This window comes from Hemibagrus wyckioides, linkage group LG24 (assembly GCF_019097595.1).
Source record: "Hemibagrus wyckioides isolate EC202008001 linkage group LG24, SWU_Hwy_1.0, whole genome shotgun sequence".
Classification (NCBI taxonomy): Eukaryota; Metazoa; Chordata; class Actinopteri; order Siluriformes; family Bagridae; genus Hemibagrus; species Hemibagrus wyckioides.
In genome coordinates, this window is record NC_080733.1 from 1,885,314 (window position 1) to 1,899,139 (window position 13,826).

A 13,826-nucleotide genomic window follows, 5' to 3' on the forward strand; every position below is an offset into this window, starting at 1 on the left:
ATTTGGCCAAGTCAGAAAACCAAAAAGAAAAGAGTCACTGGTGCTGCATTCGATTCAACGTCATAACTCATCATTTCTGACCCCCAACTAGGAAAAAAACAAAAGTATACGCCCCCTTAACAGGGATTTCTGCTCAGTAAAGCCATGTGCTCTACTTCCCTGAGCTCTAACATGCTGTGTGTTCTGGTACATGTAACTCCACATGATTCGTATGACAGGTGTGTATCACTAAACCTACATGGTCCATGCTGCAAACACATCTGACATTTTGTCATCAATATTTGGCATTTATTAATATTATTATGTTAGTGTTCGTATAAACCTGTGAATTGAAATGAAGCTGCACAACAGTCAGAGCTGCAGTTATGGAAAATTAATCCACACCTTCTGACCAGTCAGAATTCAACAGAGCTGGTGGTATAAAACATTACTAGATCCTATAGCACTTAACATTAAATATTACATTGGTTCAAATAAAACATTAGCTCATTCAGCCCACACTTCCTCTGAAATTCATTAAAACATTCACTCAGCCCTGTTCCTTGAACACATATACACCTACAAGCTTTCCACAATATTCCACCAGCCACAGAATAATGAATCATTATATGATTAAAGCTTTGATCCTAGAGATGTCCAAAAAATACTTCATGGCCAAAAGTATGTGCACCCCTGACCATCACACCCAGATATGCTTCTTCCTTAAACTGAAACATACAATTGTCTAGATGTGTCTCTGTGTGCTGTGTGTAACATTACAGCTTCTCTTCACTGGAACTAAGAGACTTGAACCCTGTTCCATCATGACAATGCCCCTGTACACAAAGCACAGAGCTCCATGAAGACATGGTTTGAGAAGTTTGGAGTGGAAGAACTGGAGTGTCCGGCACTGAGCCCTGACTCTGACTCAACCCCACTGAATACCTTTGGGATGAACTGGAACACAGACTGAACCCCAGACCCCCTCACTCTTACAACATCAGTGTCTGATCTCACTAACGCTCTTGTAGCTGAATGATCACTAATCCCCACAGACACACTCCAACATCTAGTGGAAAACCTTCACAGAAGAGAAGAGTTTAGCTGATTATAACAGAAAAAACAATAAATCTGGACACAGATGAAGATCAGAAAATCACCTTGTCTTATTTCAGTCTTCAGCTGCCCAGAGTCTGCCTCAGATTCTTGTTCTTGGCTGACAGGAGAGGAACCTGATGTGGTCTTCTGCTGTTGTAGCTCATCCACCTCAAGGTTTGGTGTGTTGAGTCTTCTGAGTGATTATTTGGGTTACTGTAGCCTTTCCAGCTAAGATGATCTGATAAACAAGGCATCTGCTCACAGGATGTTTTTTTGTTTTTCACACCATTCTGAGTAAACTCTAGAGAATGTCTAAAGAATGTTGTGTGTGAAAATCCTAGCAGAAGATCAGCAGTTTCTGAAAAACTCAACCAGCCCGTCTGATACCTGTGTGTGTGTGTGTGTGTCTTCACTACACACAAAAAAATATCCAGGAAATTGAAAGCCATATCTTCCATAACTCCTGCCAGCTCTACCGCAGATACACTGAATAAAAGCAGGTGTGTATATGCTCATTTTATTTTAAAAATATGTTTTAAAATGTTAAACAAGTTGAGACATTAAATCATCTATGATAGACATTACACAGCATGTTAGAAATATTCAAGGATGCGATAATCACAGGGGATAATGGAAGATTTATATTGCAGGCTCTGGCAGGTTTGGACATCAGATGTCTTCACACCTGAAAGGATGAAGTGTCAGGAGAGCAGCTCAGATACAGTACAGTGTCATTCTACTGGAATACTGTAAGGACTTTAAAAGGCATAGACACACATACCATCTGTAAATCCATCCAGTTTAAACACCAGGAAGACGAGTGAAACTAAACACCTGCAGAAAGGAAAAGTCCTGGCTGTAAAGGTGATCAGTCACTTGATCAGTGTGTGCTGTGAAGTGGTCATGTGGTGTGTGTGTCACATTATCCACATCATTTATCTAGTTATTTTTTAGAATTTCTCAACAGTTGCTGCTTCACTATAAATAAAATCAGTATAAAAATCATTTGACACATTATTCAGTGACATTAGTATATCTAATCATTTCAGCACAAAAAATTCAGCCAGTCTGTTGTAAAGTGACAATATCGTATGTGTCCTGAGCCTCTTACCTTTGGATTTGAGCTTGATGATGAACTGCTTGCTCGATTTGCCCAGTAAATTGTATGCAGTACAGGTGTAAGTGCCTGAGGAAGAAGCTGTGAAAAGTGGCTGATTATCGTCAGTTTCCTGCAGGTGAAGTGAGCTCCAGCTGTACAGAGGTGGCGGATTTCCTCCTACTGAGCAGTTCAGCGTGATCTTATCACCGTCGTCGAGCTCAACAACCTCCTGCTGTGGGTCGAATGAGTCAGGAGGATCTGAGGACAAATAATCATGAACATTTTCACATATGTTCTCATAGAACAATACTGTAGACATTTGCTTCTGTGAAGCTCTTACAGTGAACATTAATGCTGAGAGGCTCTGATTTCACTCTGGGAGGAGGCTGGGGTCCTTCCAGTCCCAGTTCCAGTGCTGCCTCACAGCTGTACGGAGCTCCATCCTCCGCTTTGCTTGGCGTGATCAGCAGGGTGGAAGACACTTGGACTGGGGTGGCAGGTGACAGCTCGGAGAAGGTGTTATTGTAAACTTCAGTCTGCCCTCGGTACCACCGTAGCGTGAGATACTGGACTGGTGCTATGTTCTGTACCTCACACAGCAGCTGGTACTCTCTGCCTTCCACCATGGCTCCGGTGTGGTTCACCAAGCTGATGGAGATGCTGTCTGGAGTTTCTGGTAAATCAAAAGTAACATGGTCACTCCGTATGGATAAAGTCACATAATCTAAGCAATAATACATGTTCAAGGTGTTTGGTCATACTGTATAGAACAAGGTTGAGCTTCTCTTCACACTGTCTGGGTGCAGTGAAGAAAACCCCGTAGCAGATTGGCTCCTCGATCCAGTCGATCAAGCTGTCCACCTGCCACTGGACTGCGAGGTCACGCTGAGTGTACGACGCGCCGATGGCTGATTCCCATCCTAACACACGCACAGGCCGGGACGCCACGCAGCTGACCGACACTGCTTCTCCAAACCTCACCACTGCTCTCGAGGGAGAAATCTCCAAAGAGCAGTCATCACCTGATGCTGAGGACAGTGTGAGATTGTCACAGACATCTACTGTACTGCACATATGAAATAGTTTTCATGCATATACTACCTACGAGCAGACTTTACAGGCAGAGAGGCGGCTTTTTAGAGGGAAACAAGTTCTCTATATTCCAGTGATATTGTAACCAGTTTCCATGAAAGATGCCTCATTTGGACCCTCTTCATTTGTTGCATTCTTATGTCTTTCCACCACTAAAGAGCTTCTCGCATGTAAAATAGCTCCTGTGGTGATTATAAACCACACACCCCCTACACAGTATCCTGGGTTGTGTAGTTAGAGGTTTCACACTGCTCCTATTTTACCCGGGATTAACACTGAATTTTAACTTAACACTCTACATTCCTAAACCCTACTGCAACCTCTTCTTATTTGCATATTTGCAAAGCCAGATAAACATTGTTATTTGCATATTTGCAAAGCCAGATAAACATTGTTATTTGCATATTTGCAAAGCCAGATAAACATTGTTGTTGATCTTTCAGCTTTCACCCATTCGTTGTCACCACAGAGGACAATCTGGTTTGCATATTTGATTTTGGCACAGGTATTACACCGGATGCCCTTCCTGACACACCCCTCCCATTTTATATTGGCTCGTGACCAGCACTGAGATTAAACCCTTCAGCAGCTGGGAATCGAATCCGGGCTGCAACAATAAGAGCATGGGATCCGGCCGTGGGACCACCAGAAGACTTCAGTGACTCCAATGGCTGGATAAATAATGGCTTTAAATAGCACCTTATCACTCGCATCAGAGTTGCATCGTATCATGAGATGCACAAAGGCAAGAGTACAAATAAAACTTAATTCCACTTGTTTCCCTTTTTCTTCCCATCCTGAGGGATCTAGAGATTGTGCCAGTTCCAGTAGACCTTCAGTGAGAAGTGGCCAACCCTGGACCAGCTACAGTTGGATTCTGCTTCATGAGGATTTGGGTATTCAAAGCAACAATGCCAACCGTATGTGGACATTGAGGACGACAACAAACTCGTAATTAATACACACAACATTCTACATATGCTTTATCTGCATCACACAACTGCAAATGACTATGCATGACTGTAGAAAGGACATTGTTCACAATCACATTCTCCGGTGTTTATAATAATTTATAATCACACTCTTCTGTGTCACCCAAATGAGGATGGGTTCCATTCTGAGTCTGGCTCCTCTCAAGGTTTCTTCCTCGTACCATCTAAGGGAGTTTTTACTTGCCACAGTCGTGTCAGGCTTGCTCAGTAGGGATGATTTTGTCTAATATCTAGGACATTTGTACTATGTTTCAACCCCGGGTAAAAAGGTGTGTTAACCCCGCTTCTAAATTACATCTGTGAAACGTTAAAAGCAGGGTTTAGAGCGACTATAAGTCTAAGTGCAGTGAGAAAAAACATAATATCTACATCTGAATACTCATTTGAGTAGCGTAAAGCTTTGGCTCCAACATTTTTTTCACTGTCAGTTCCAGATATAGAATTAAAGAGTCCGAGATAGAGCGCACTGGTCACATGATCATTCTTTACATTCCAGACATCAACTTCTGAGAGCTTGAGTGAAAACTGATCTCAGGATCTTGTGATAAACACAGTCAGGCTCTTGAAAGGCAATCTTGGAGCTGGTCCATATCTCCACCATCTGCACATATCCATAGAGTTCTCCATACAGAGCACTTATCAAACTCATCACCACACTACCCTCATTTTACTGAATTACTGGTGTTCACTAGGAGACTCTATCTAGTTCACTGAAGAAAAAAACACAAAACTCCTTCCACAGTCTCACAGCTGAGTGTTTTTTTTCTTGCTTCCTTTACTTTAACATGATATGTAAGAGTATTTTGTTTTGTAATGTTGTTTGTTGGATTGTGAACTAATACATTCTTTTCTGTTTGATTACTTGTTTCATATGAGACTAGAAATAAATCTTAAAAATCTAGTTCTAATATAAAGAATGTTCATGTTCAGAAAACACTGTTCACATTCATCCATTTGTAAAACTAAAGATCAACTCTACTTCAGTTTACTGCCAACTGTGTTAACGTACCTGTTTGGAGGATGAAGAGAACAAGACATTTCAGTATATTCTGCAGCATGGTTGAGTTTTAGTTGAAATCTACACAGTCCTGGTGCAGAGGTGAAAGGAATTGCGACTCGATCCTGCCTGGCAACCCAAAAACTGAGCTGTGACTCCTAACAAAAGCTCTGCTTTGCCTCGCTGCTCTTGTCCATGCCATAGTTCGACTGAAGGGGGACCAGAAGGGACTGGGGCCCCAGTAAAGCAAACCTTCTTTATACTGAAAACAATCATTGTAAGCACCCCCTCCTCGCTTCTAATGACGTTGCAGCGGGTTCGAGGGAAGCATGCAATCCTTGAATTCAAATCAGGGGCAGTAGTTAAGAGGAAGTTCTGATTATTGTTCATAGTTTCTTACTGTGTTTCCAATCAAGAACATAATGATCCGCTTAAATATACATGTACATCCAGCTATATGAGCAGCGTATTATTATTTGATGACACATTTAATGACTTTGCTTTCACATGGCATGTTACTCGTCCTTCAGCACAGCAGAACAACACACACAGAGCATTTCAGCAGCAGTGCCCTTGGACTTGTTACAGTAAACTTTAATGCATACCATCTGTATGAAACTCACTGGACTGACTGTATAAATGAACAGAACAGGAAATACCTCATTCTGTGGAAACAAAATACAGTAGTTACAAATACTTTATTTGTACACCATCTATATAATGAAACTGGATTCTTTCTGACATGATGTCGTCTTTATTAACTGGGATAATGTGATTTGGCACCGTTTCGAAATGGCCCTAGCACAGCCAAGTCGCTATGGCAACACACTCTACACAAACACTCCAACACAAATGGTTTTTGGCAGGAACATGTTCAAACAGAGGCCTTTTTTGTTGAAGCTACCAGTGGGACGGTCTCTTCTGAATGTATCATAACAGCAAGGCCTGTTCTGTTGTTTCTGCTACACACTGAAGATATATAAGCTTGGAGATGAGACGATAGATCAGAATTTCAGCTTTCATTTGCTGATATTTACATCTAGATGTGTTTAACAACCTGGAACATGGCACCTTTTTGTTTGAACCCACCTATTTTTCAAAATAAAAAATACTGATAAAGTGACCAAAAATATTAGAATGTGTGATTAACATGCGTTTCTTGTTGCCTAGGTGTGTCCTGTTTTACTGATTGTTTAAACAGTTAAGAGCTCTGAAATGTCTCTTAGTTTGAGTCCTGGGTTTCACCTGTTAAAAGAAAAAGGATGAACCTACATGAAGAGCAGAGAGCTGTCTATGAGAGATAATCAATCATTTTGAAGCTGCACAAACAAACATGTTGGAACAATTTGGAATGTTCTGGAAAGAAACAACCAGACATGAAGCATGTCAACCAATGAAAACAACATCAGCTGATGACAGGAACAGTGTGAGAACTGTGTAGAAAAACCCCAAAACAACAGTCAGTGGCATCACCACCAACCTCCACAGAACAGCGGTGAAGGTCTCACAGTCCACTGTTTAAAGAAGACTTCAATAGTGGAAATATAGACACCACACCACAAGATGAAATCCACTCATCAGTAGTAAGAGTCAAAAGGACTGACTGAAATTCACAAAGAAATACAGAGATGAGACACAAAGGCACTAGAACCAATATGATGGAGTGCTTGGAGGTCTTGATTTGCTCATTTCTTTATACGAGCTCATCTGTGAAACATGGTGGTGGTAGTGTCATGACATGTACTTGCATGACTGCTTCTGGAACATTCTCACTAATCGTCACTGATGACAGAGTTCATGATTATAGCAGCAGAATGAATTCAGTTTACAGAAACATTTTGTCTGATCATTTACAGAGAAATGCAGCCACTCTGATCCAAACCACAGAGCCAAATCAACACAGGACATAGGACCAGGGGGAAAAGTGGAAGGGTTTAAACTGGACAAATCAATTAGCAGAACAGTTCAGACCAGAATGAGACCAGATAAGCAGCATTTCACCTCAACAAACTCAACAAAACACACAACAACTGAAACAAGTTGCAGTACAAACCTGTGAAAAGCTCACAGAGTGTAACAGTGTGGTGAGGTTAGTGAGTCTGGTTTTCATGCAGTTATTGCAAGCACAGGATATGCAACCACACTTTTAAGTGTTATTTACCTTAATTTACTTACTGGTACAAATAAATTGGAAAAATTGAACACATCTAAATGTAAATCTCTAAATGAAAACTGATTTTCTAAATCTGTTGTCACATATTCATCTTTTGAGTATACAGAAAAAAACAAAAGCCTTGGCCTTGCTGCTCCTGTACTTTCAGCAGGACTGGATATGGACATGATATGATAAACCGAAGCTTCCCAGACATTTTCTTTCTGCAGAACTCCTCGCTCCAGGCAGGTCTGCCTCTGAGTGTAATTCAATCTATGCAAATGATCCAAACTTCTCCTACACCTCCCCATTGCTGCACTCCCTCCCCTGGCTTCTGTCTGCTGCACAACATCAGAACACTGAAGTCTGCCTACAAAGCCAAAAAGGGATCAGCAGCCTCTTACCTCACAGCTCCTATCTCTCAGGACCTTTAGCCTCCTACAACCATTGGCTGAACATCAGCGTCACTGTAGTAACTCCAGCCACGATCCCAGACTGAACTCCTTAACTTCCTTCTTAACTTTTACTCCATCAAGATTTCACTTCACTTCCTGATCATCTTTGTAGCTTGTGAGAATTGGTCTGTAAAAATATGATTGAACTGTCAATTAAATGATAAGCCAATCATTTAACAATGTCACAAAAATCCAAACAATGAGATGAGTATGTGATAAAAAATAGAATTTTTTCCATGCTTGAAGTGAGGAGTGTTTATCAGACTTCACAGAGGACAAGTTGAGTCCAGCCTCTGCACTGAACACTGTATAAACACCAGCCTGTGCATTCTGTTTCCCTTCCCTTTCCCTTCAATGTTTACAGTTTTCCTCAACTTATTTCTATTCTTATCCACAGAGGGTTCCAAAGCGGGCTGAGATAAAACACCATGCATCTTTTATTACATGCATTCATATAAAGGAAGGAACAGTATAAGGGCAGTGTCTCTGACATTTTCTGTTTTACACTTCTGTGGTCTATCTGTGAAAACTTCTTAGCGTCACAGAGAGTTAGGATACTTCCTTACCAGAGCCCCAGAGTGCAAAACCCTGCATAATTGAGTTAAAGTTTAATTCAGTTGTACGAGTCATTTGCTGACCTACTCAGTGTTTAGTGATTAGTCAACTTATTAAGTTCCTGTTTTTAACTTGTGTGTGTGTTTTATGGATCCAGTCCTAATCTAGTTTTTCTGTATTTCTGAATGTATTTGTTTTTTGCTTGCATTGTTCTCAGTTCCTGGTAGTCTGTTCAGCCTTGTGCTATCACAGTTTCATGACGCGATGAAAAGCTGTTTAAAAAACTTTCAGGCTGTCTTCAGTAAGAGAATTTTTGCATTTCCACTGCCATGATCCTCTTTCAGGATAAGAACAGAATAATCCTTACACATGATTACTCAAAATACTAGTAACCAAAGTGTGCAAAGCCCTTTAAGATTTTGGATTCAAAATGTGCTAAACTCTATTAATAAAGAATGATGTTGTTGTTGTTCAGAGAAAAGAGAGAGGAGAGGTTTAATAATGACATAAATAAAGAACTGGCACATAACCAGAGTTTTCTTAATACTAACTGAGGAGTTGAGGTATTTAGGTTCATTATGTTATCCATTGCTAAAGACAATGACACCTAAAACACATACCACTGTCTAAATATGTTTGTAGACATGTCCAGTCTCCGTTTTCAGCTTTTTTTCCCCCGACGTCTGGATGGATCTATAGACATTTTTTTTCAGCTCCACTGTTGGGCAATTGAGCAAGGCCCTTAACCCTCCCTGCTCCAGAGCTGCCCCTGCACTCTGACCCCAACTTCCTCAGCTGGGATATGTGAAGAAAAGAATTCCACTGTGTTATTATGTATGTGTGGCGATAATAAAGGCTTCATGCCCTCAGTTCACATCTCCCTGTGCTATGGACGAAAGGCTGTGTGATGCATTTTGTTCCACACATTTTAGTCCTGTTGACTGAAATAACTTCAGTGAGACGCTTCTTGTAGCCATCTACCAGTCTCTGACATCGACAAAAGAAAGTTTTCTCCACTCCTTAACGCAGAATTCTTTCAGCTGTGATGTTTGGGGGGTTTCTTGCATGCACAGTCTGTTTCAAATCACTCCACAGGATCTCAGTAGGATTTAGATCTGGGCTTTGACTTGGTCATTACAGAATTCTCCATTTCTTATTTTTCAGCCAGTTCTTGGTGGATTTACTGGGATGTTTTGGGTCATTTTCATGTTGCAAGGTTCAACTCCGCTTTAGCTTAAAAACTTTTTTTTACATATTCCTCAAGCACCTACTGATCCAATGTAGAGTTCATAATAGATTCTATGATGGTGATCTGGCCAGGTCCTGCTGCAGCAAAGCATCCCCAAACCACAACACTTCCACCTCCATGTTTCATAGATGGTATGAGGTTCAATGGCTGAAATGCTGTATTTGTTTTACGACAAACATGCCCCGTTATGGTGTCCAAATGGTGTCCATGTTGGCAGTTGTTTTGAATGTCCTCCACTTGTAAACTATTTTCTAGACAATGGAATGGCTGATTACAAATTCTTTTGAGATTCTTTTATATAAATTCTTTTTATATCCCTTTCCAGACTCATAAGCATCAACAATCTTCTTTCTGAAAGCCTCAGAGAGCTCTTTCGATCTCACCATGGTGTTCACTCACTTCAACAGTCAGGAGCACACCAAACTAAATGTCTGAGGTTTAAATAAGGCAAGCCTCCTTCAAAAAGCTGAGTAACATTATTCTAATCATGTGTACCTGATGTGACACACCTGTGTGTGATTTTAGCCATTTTAAGTGGGAATAAATGTCGGGATGTCCTAATTTATTTTACACCAGAATTTTTTTTTTTTTAAAGTACATGGTACAGAAATTTTTTAAAAAACTTTTCTTCAATTTTAATTGTAAGTTATATTACTTGAATCTCCCAGTATTGTTAAAATTGATATTAAATATCTATATGTCCAAATATGTTAAAAAACACACAGGATTTTATAGGGTGTCGTAATTTTTTCAAATGACTATACATATATATGTATATATATATATATATATATATATATATATATATATATATATATTTGTTAGGTTATATTTGTTATATACACTACTCACAAAAAGTTAAGGATATTTGGCTTTCAGGTGAAATTTCAGGATGCACCTATAACCTTTCCAGGTGAACTTAATTTGACCTTCTCTACACTTTTGAATGCACATGTCCAACTGTTCAGTGTTTCTGTACTTTTTGCAGAACTTGCTGTTCTCTAACAAGGTGCTTAACGGCAAAATTCACAACTGGTGTTTGATCCATGAATCCACCAATAAATTTTCTGATTCAGTTAGAATTGGTATTTAAACAGTCCTCTTCATCATGCTGTTCACATTTTGACATCATGAGACCAAGACCACACCTAACAACTGATCAACAGAACCTCGCCATTGTGAGGCTTCAAACAGGATGTTCTCAGAGGGAAGTGTCCACTGAGCTTAGAGTGTCACAGTGTCATCAGCAGGTTGGGACAGAGATACAGAGAGACTGGAAGAGTCACAGAAAGGCATAGAAGTGGACGTCCTTCGGCCACAACCCACGTTGATGACCGCTTCATTGTGAACAGTGCCCTGCGGAACCAGATGATGAATGCCACTCAACTCCAGGCATATTTAAGGGAGGTGAGAGGAACCCAAGTGTCACATCAGACCATTCGAAACCGTCTGCGTGCTAGACGACCTGCAACAGGAGTCATCGTCTAGCATGGGCCAGGGAGCATTTACACTGGACGAGGGACCAGTGGGCCTCAGTGCTGTTCTCTCATGAAAGTCGATTCATGTTGAGCAGAAATGATGGCCGCCAACGATGTTGGAGACGTCAAGGAGAGCGCTATGCTTCAGCCACTGTTGTGGTGGTGTTACAGTCTGGGCAGGTGTGTCTACTCAATACAGAACTGCCCTACATCTTGTGAATGGTACAGTGACAAGCCAATACTACCTGAATAACATCATTAATCCAGTCATTGTGCCCCTGCATGAACAACACAGACCTAATTTCATCTTCATGGACGACAATGCTCCAGCTCATCGAGGTCACATCATTAGGGAACGGCTGCTGGAGGCTGGGGTACCTCAAATGGAGTGACCTGCACTTTCTCCAGACCCGAATCCCATAGAAAACCTCTGGGATCAGCCGAGTCGCCGTGTAGAGGCTCGTAACCCTGCACCCCAGAACCTCAATGACCTGAGGGCCGCCCTTCAAGAAGAGTGGAATGCCATGCCTCAGCAGACAATAAGTCGACTCGTGAACAGCATGAGACGTCGTGGTCAAGCTGTAATTGATGGTCAAGGGCACATGACAGATTATTGAGACATTGAGATTTTTTGTTGTGGTATACCCTCCACTGTTGTTGGATTTTGTTTCAATAAATTGTTTGAGATGAGGAAATCACCATTGCAGCTTCTACTTAAATGCCCTACTTTCATGATATAATATCACTGTAGTGTGAACTTTTTACATTTTCCATAAATTTCACCCAAAAGCCAAATATACTTAACTTTTTGTCAGTAGTGTATATATAATGAGCACATAAACATGAAAGACAATATACATATATATATATATATATATATATATATACAGAGGTGGACGAAGTACACAACTTCCTTACTTGAGTGAAAGTACAAATACTACTGGTCAAACATTACTCCATTACAAGTAAAAGTTGTAAAGACAGATTTTTACTTAAGTAAAAGTACTTATTTTTAAAAGTATTTAAGTATCAAAAGTAAATGTCAACGCATTGTTTTATTATTGTTGCATTGTTGTATGTAATACTTTCTGTGGAATTAAGAGCTTTTAGAATGTTACAAAACCTATAGAAATTAAACAACTGAATTGACAAAAAAAGACAGGTATAATCATTTATTTTTAATTTAACACTCCTACCACCCCCAACAAAAAAGTACAGGTACATCTCAAGAATTAGAATATCAAGAAAAAGGTCAATATTTTTTGTCACTCAGTTCAGAAAGTGAAACCCATATATTATATAGATTCCTCACACATAGTGAAATATTTCAAGCCTTCATTTCTTGAAATTGTGATGATTATGGCTTACAGATAAGGAAAACCCAAAATTCTGTGTCTCAGTTAGACACATTAGAATAAATTAGAATATTACATAAGATCAATAAAAAAAGGATATTTCAAAGAGAAATGTCAGACTTCTGAAAAGTATGTTCTATGCACTCAATACTTGGTTGGGCCTCCTTTTGCGTCAATGCGGCGTGGCATGGAGGCAATCAGCCTGTGGCACTGCTCAGGTGTAATGGAAGCCCAGGTTGCTTTGATAGCAGCCTTCAGGTCATCTGCATTGTTGGGTCTGGTGTCTCTCATCTTCCTCTTGACAATACCCCATAGACTCTCTATGGGGTTCCGGTCAGGCGAATTTGCTGGCCAATCAAGCACAGTAACACCATGGTCATTGAACCAGCTTATGGTACCTTTAGCAGTGTGGACAGGTGCCAAGTCCTGCTCTAAAATGAACTCAGCATCTCCATAAAGCTCGTCAGCAGAAGGAAGCATGAAGTGCTCTAAGATTTCCTGGTAGATGGCTGCGTTGACTGTGGACTTCAGAAAACACAGTGGACCAACACCAGCAGATGTCATGGCAGCCCAAATCATCACTGACTGTGGACACTTCACACTGGACTTCAAGCAACATGGATTCTGTGCCTCTCCACTCTTCCTCCAGACTCTGGGACCTTGATTTCCAAATGAAATGCAAAACTTACTTTCATCTGAAAAGAGGACCCAGGTAAGATACTTCTGACGTTGTCTCTGGTTCAGGAGTGGCTTGACACGAGGAATGCGACATTTGTAGGCCATGTCTAGGATTCGTCTTAAGCTCCCCCAAATTCTTGGATGGATTTTGCCTGACAGTCCTCTCAAGGCTGCGGTTATCCCTTTTGCTGGTGCACCTTCTCCTACCACACTTTTTCCTTCCACTCAACTTTCTATGAATATGCTTGGATACAGCACTCTGTGAACAACCAGCTTCTTTAGCAATGACCTTTTGTGGCTTCCCCTCCTTGTGGAGGGTGTCATTGTCTTCTGGATAACTGTCAAGTCAGCAGTCTTCCCCATGATTGTGTAGCCTACTGACCCAGACTGAAAGACCATTTAAAAGCTCAGGAAACCTTTGAAGGTGTTTTGAGGTAATTAGCTGATTAGGGTGAGACACCATGACTTTCCAATATTGAACTTCTAATTCTCTGAGACACAGAATTTTGGGTTTTCCTTATTTGTAAGCCATAATCATCACAATTTCAAGAAATAAATGCTTGAAATATTTCACTCTATGTGTAATGAATCTATATAATATATGGGTTTCACTTTCTGAACTGAGTGACAAAAAATATTGACCTTTT

The 13,826-nt window shown here is 40.5% G+C and overlaps 1 protein-coding gene across 1 annotated transcript; it reads right to left on the bottom strand.

The window, feature by feature from the left end:
• Nucleotides 1–293: 293 nt before the first annotated feature.
• Nucleotides 294–5,489, bottom strand: LOC131345431 (cell adhesion molecule 4-like). The gene is made up of 6 exons (XM_058378315.1): nucleotides 5,270–5,489; nucleotides 2,938–3,204; nucleotides 2,517–2,849; nucleotides 2,189–2,434; nucleotides 1,859–1,911; nucleotides 294–1,762 (listed from the first exon to the last, which is right to left on the bottom strand). Exons 1-5 carry the CDS (start codon nucleotides 5,316–5,318, stop codon nucleotides 1,904–1,906), a joined length of 903 nt encoding a protein of 300 aa, XP_058234298.1. The 5' UTR covers nucleotides 5,319–5,489; the 3' UTR covers nucleotides 294–1,762; nucleotides 1,859–1,903.
• Between the last annotated feature and the right edge of the window lie 8,337 nt (nucleotides 5,490–13,826).

What these genes read in the sequence shown, in the direction of transcription:
- LOC131345431 (XM_058378315.1), bottom strand. Translation starts at nt 5,318, where the DNA reads ATGCTGCAGAATATACTGAAATGTCTTGTTCTCTTCATCCTCCAAACA. An exon ending in TCTCTTCATCCTCCAAACAG is followed by an intron (nt 3,205 to 5,269) that starts GTACGTTAACAC and finishes CACTGTCCTCAG; the next exon opens with CATCAGGTGATGACTGCTCT. An exon ending in GCTCAACCTTGTTCTATACA is followed by an intron (nt 2,850 to 2,937) that starts GTATGACCAAAC and finishes TTGATTTACCAG; the next exon opens with AAACTCCAGACAGCATCTCC.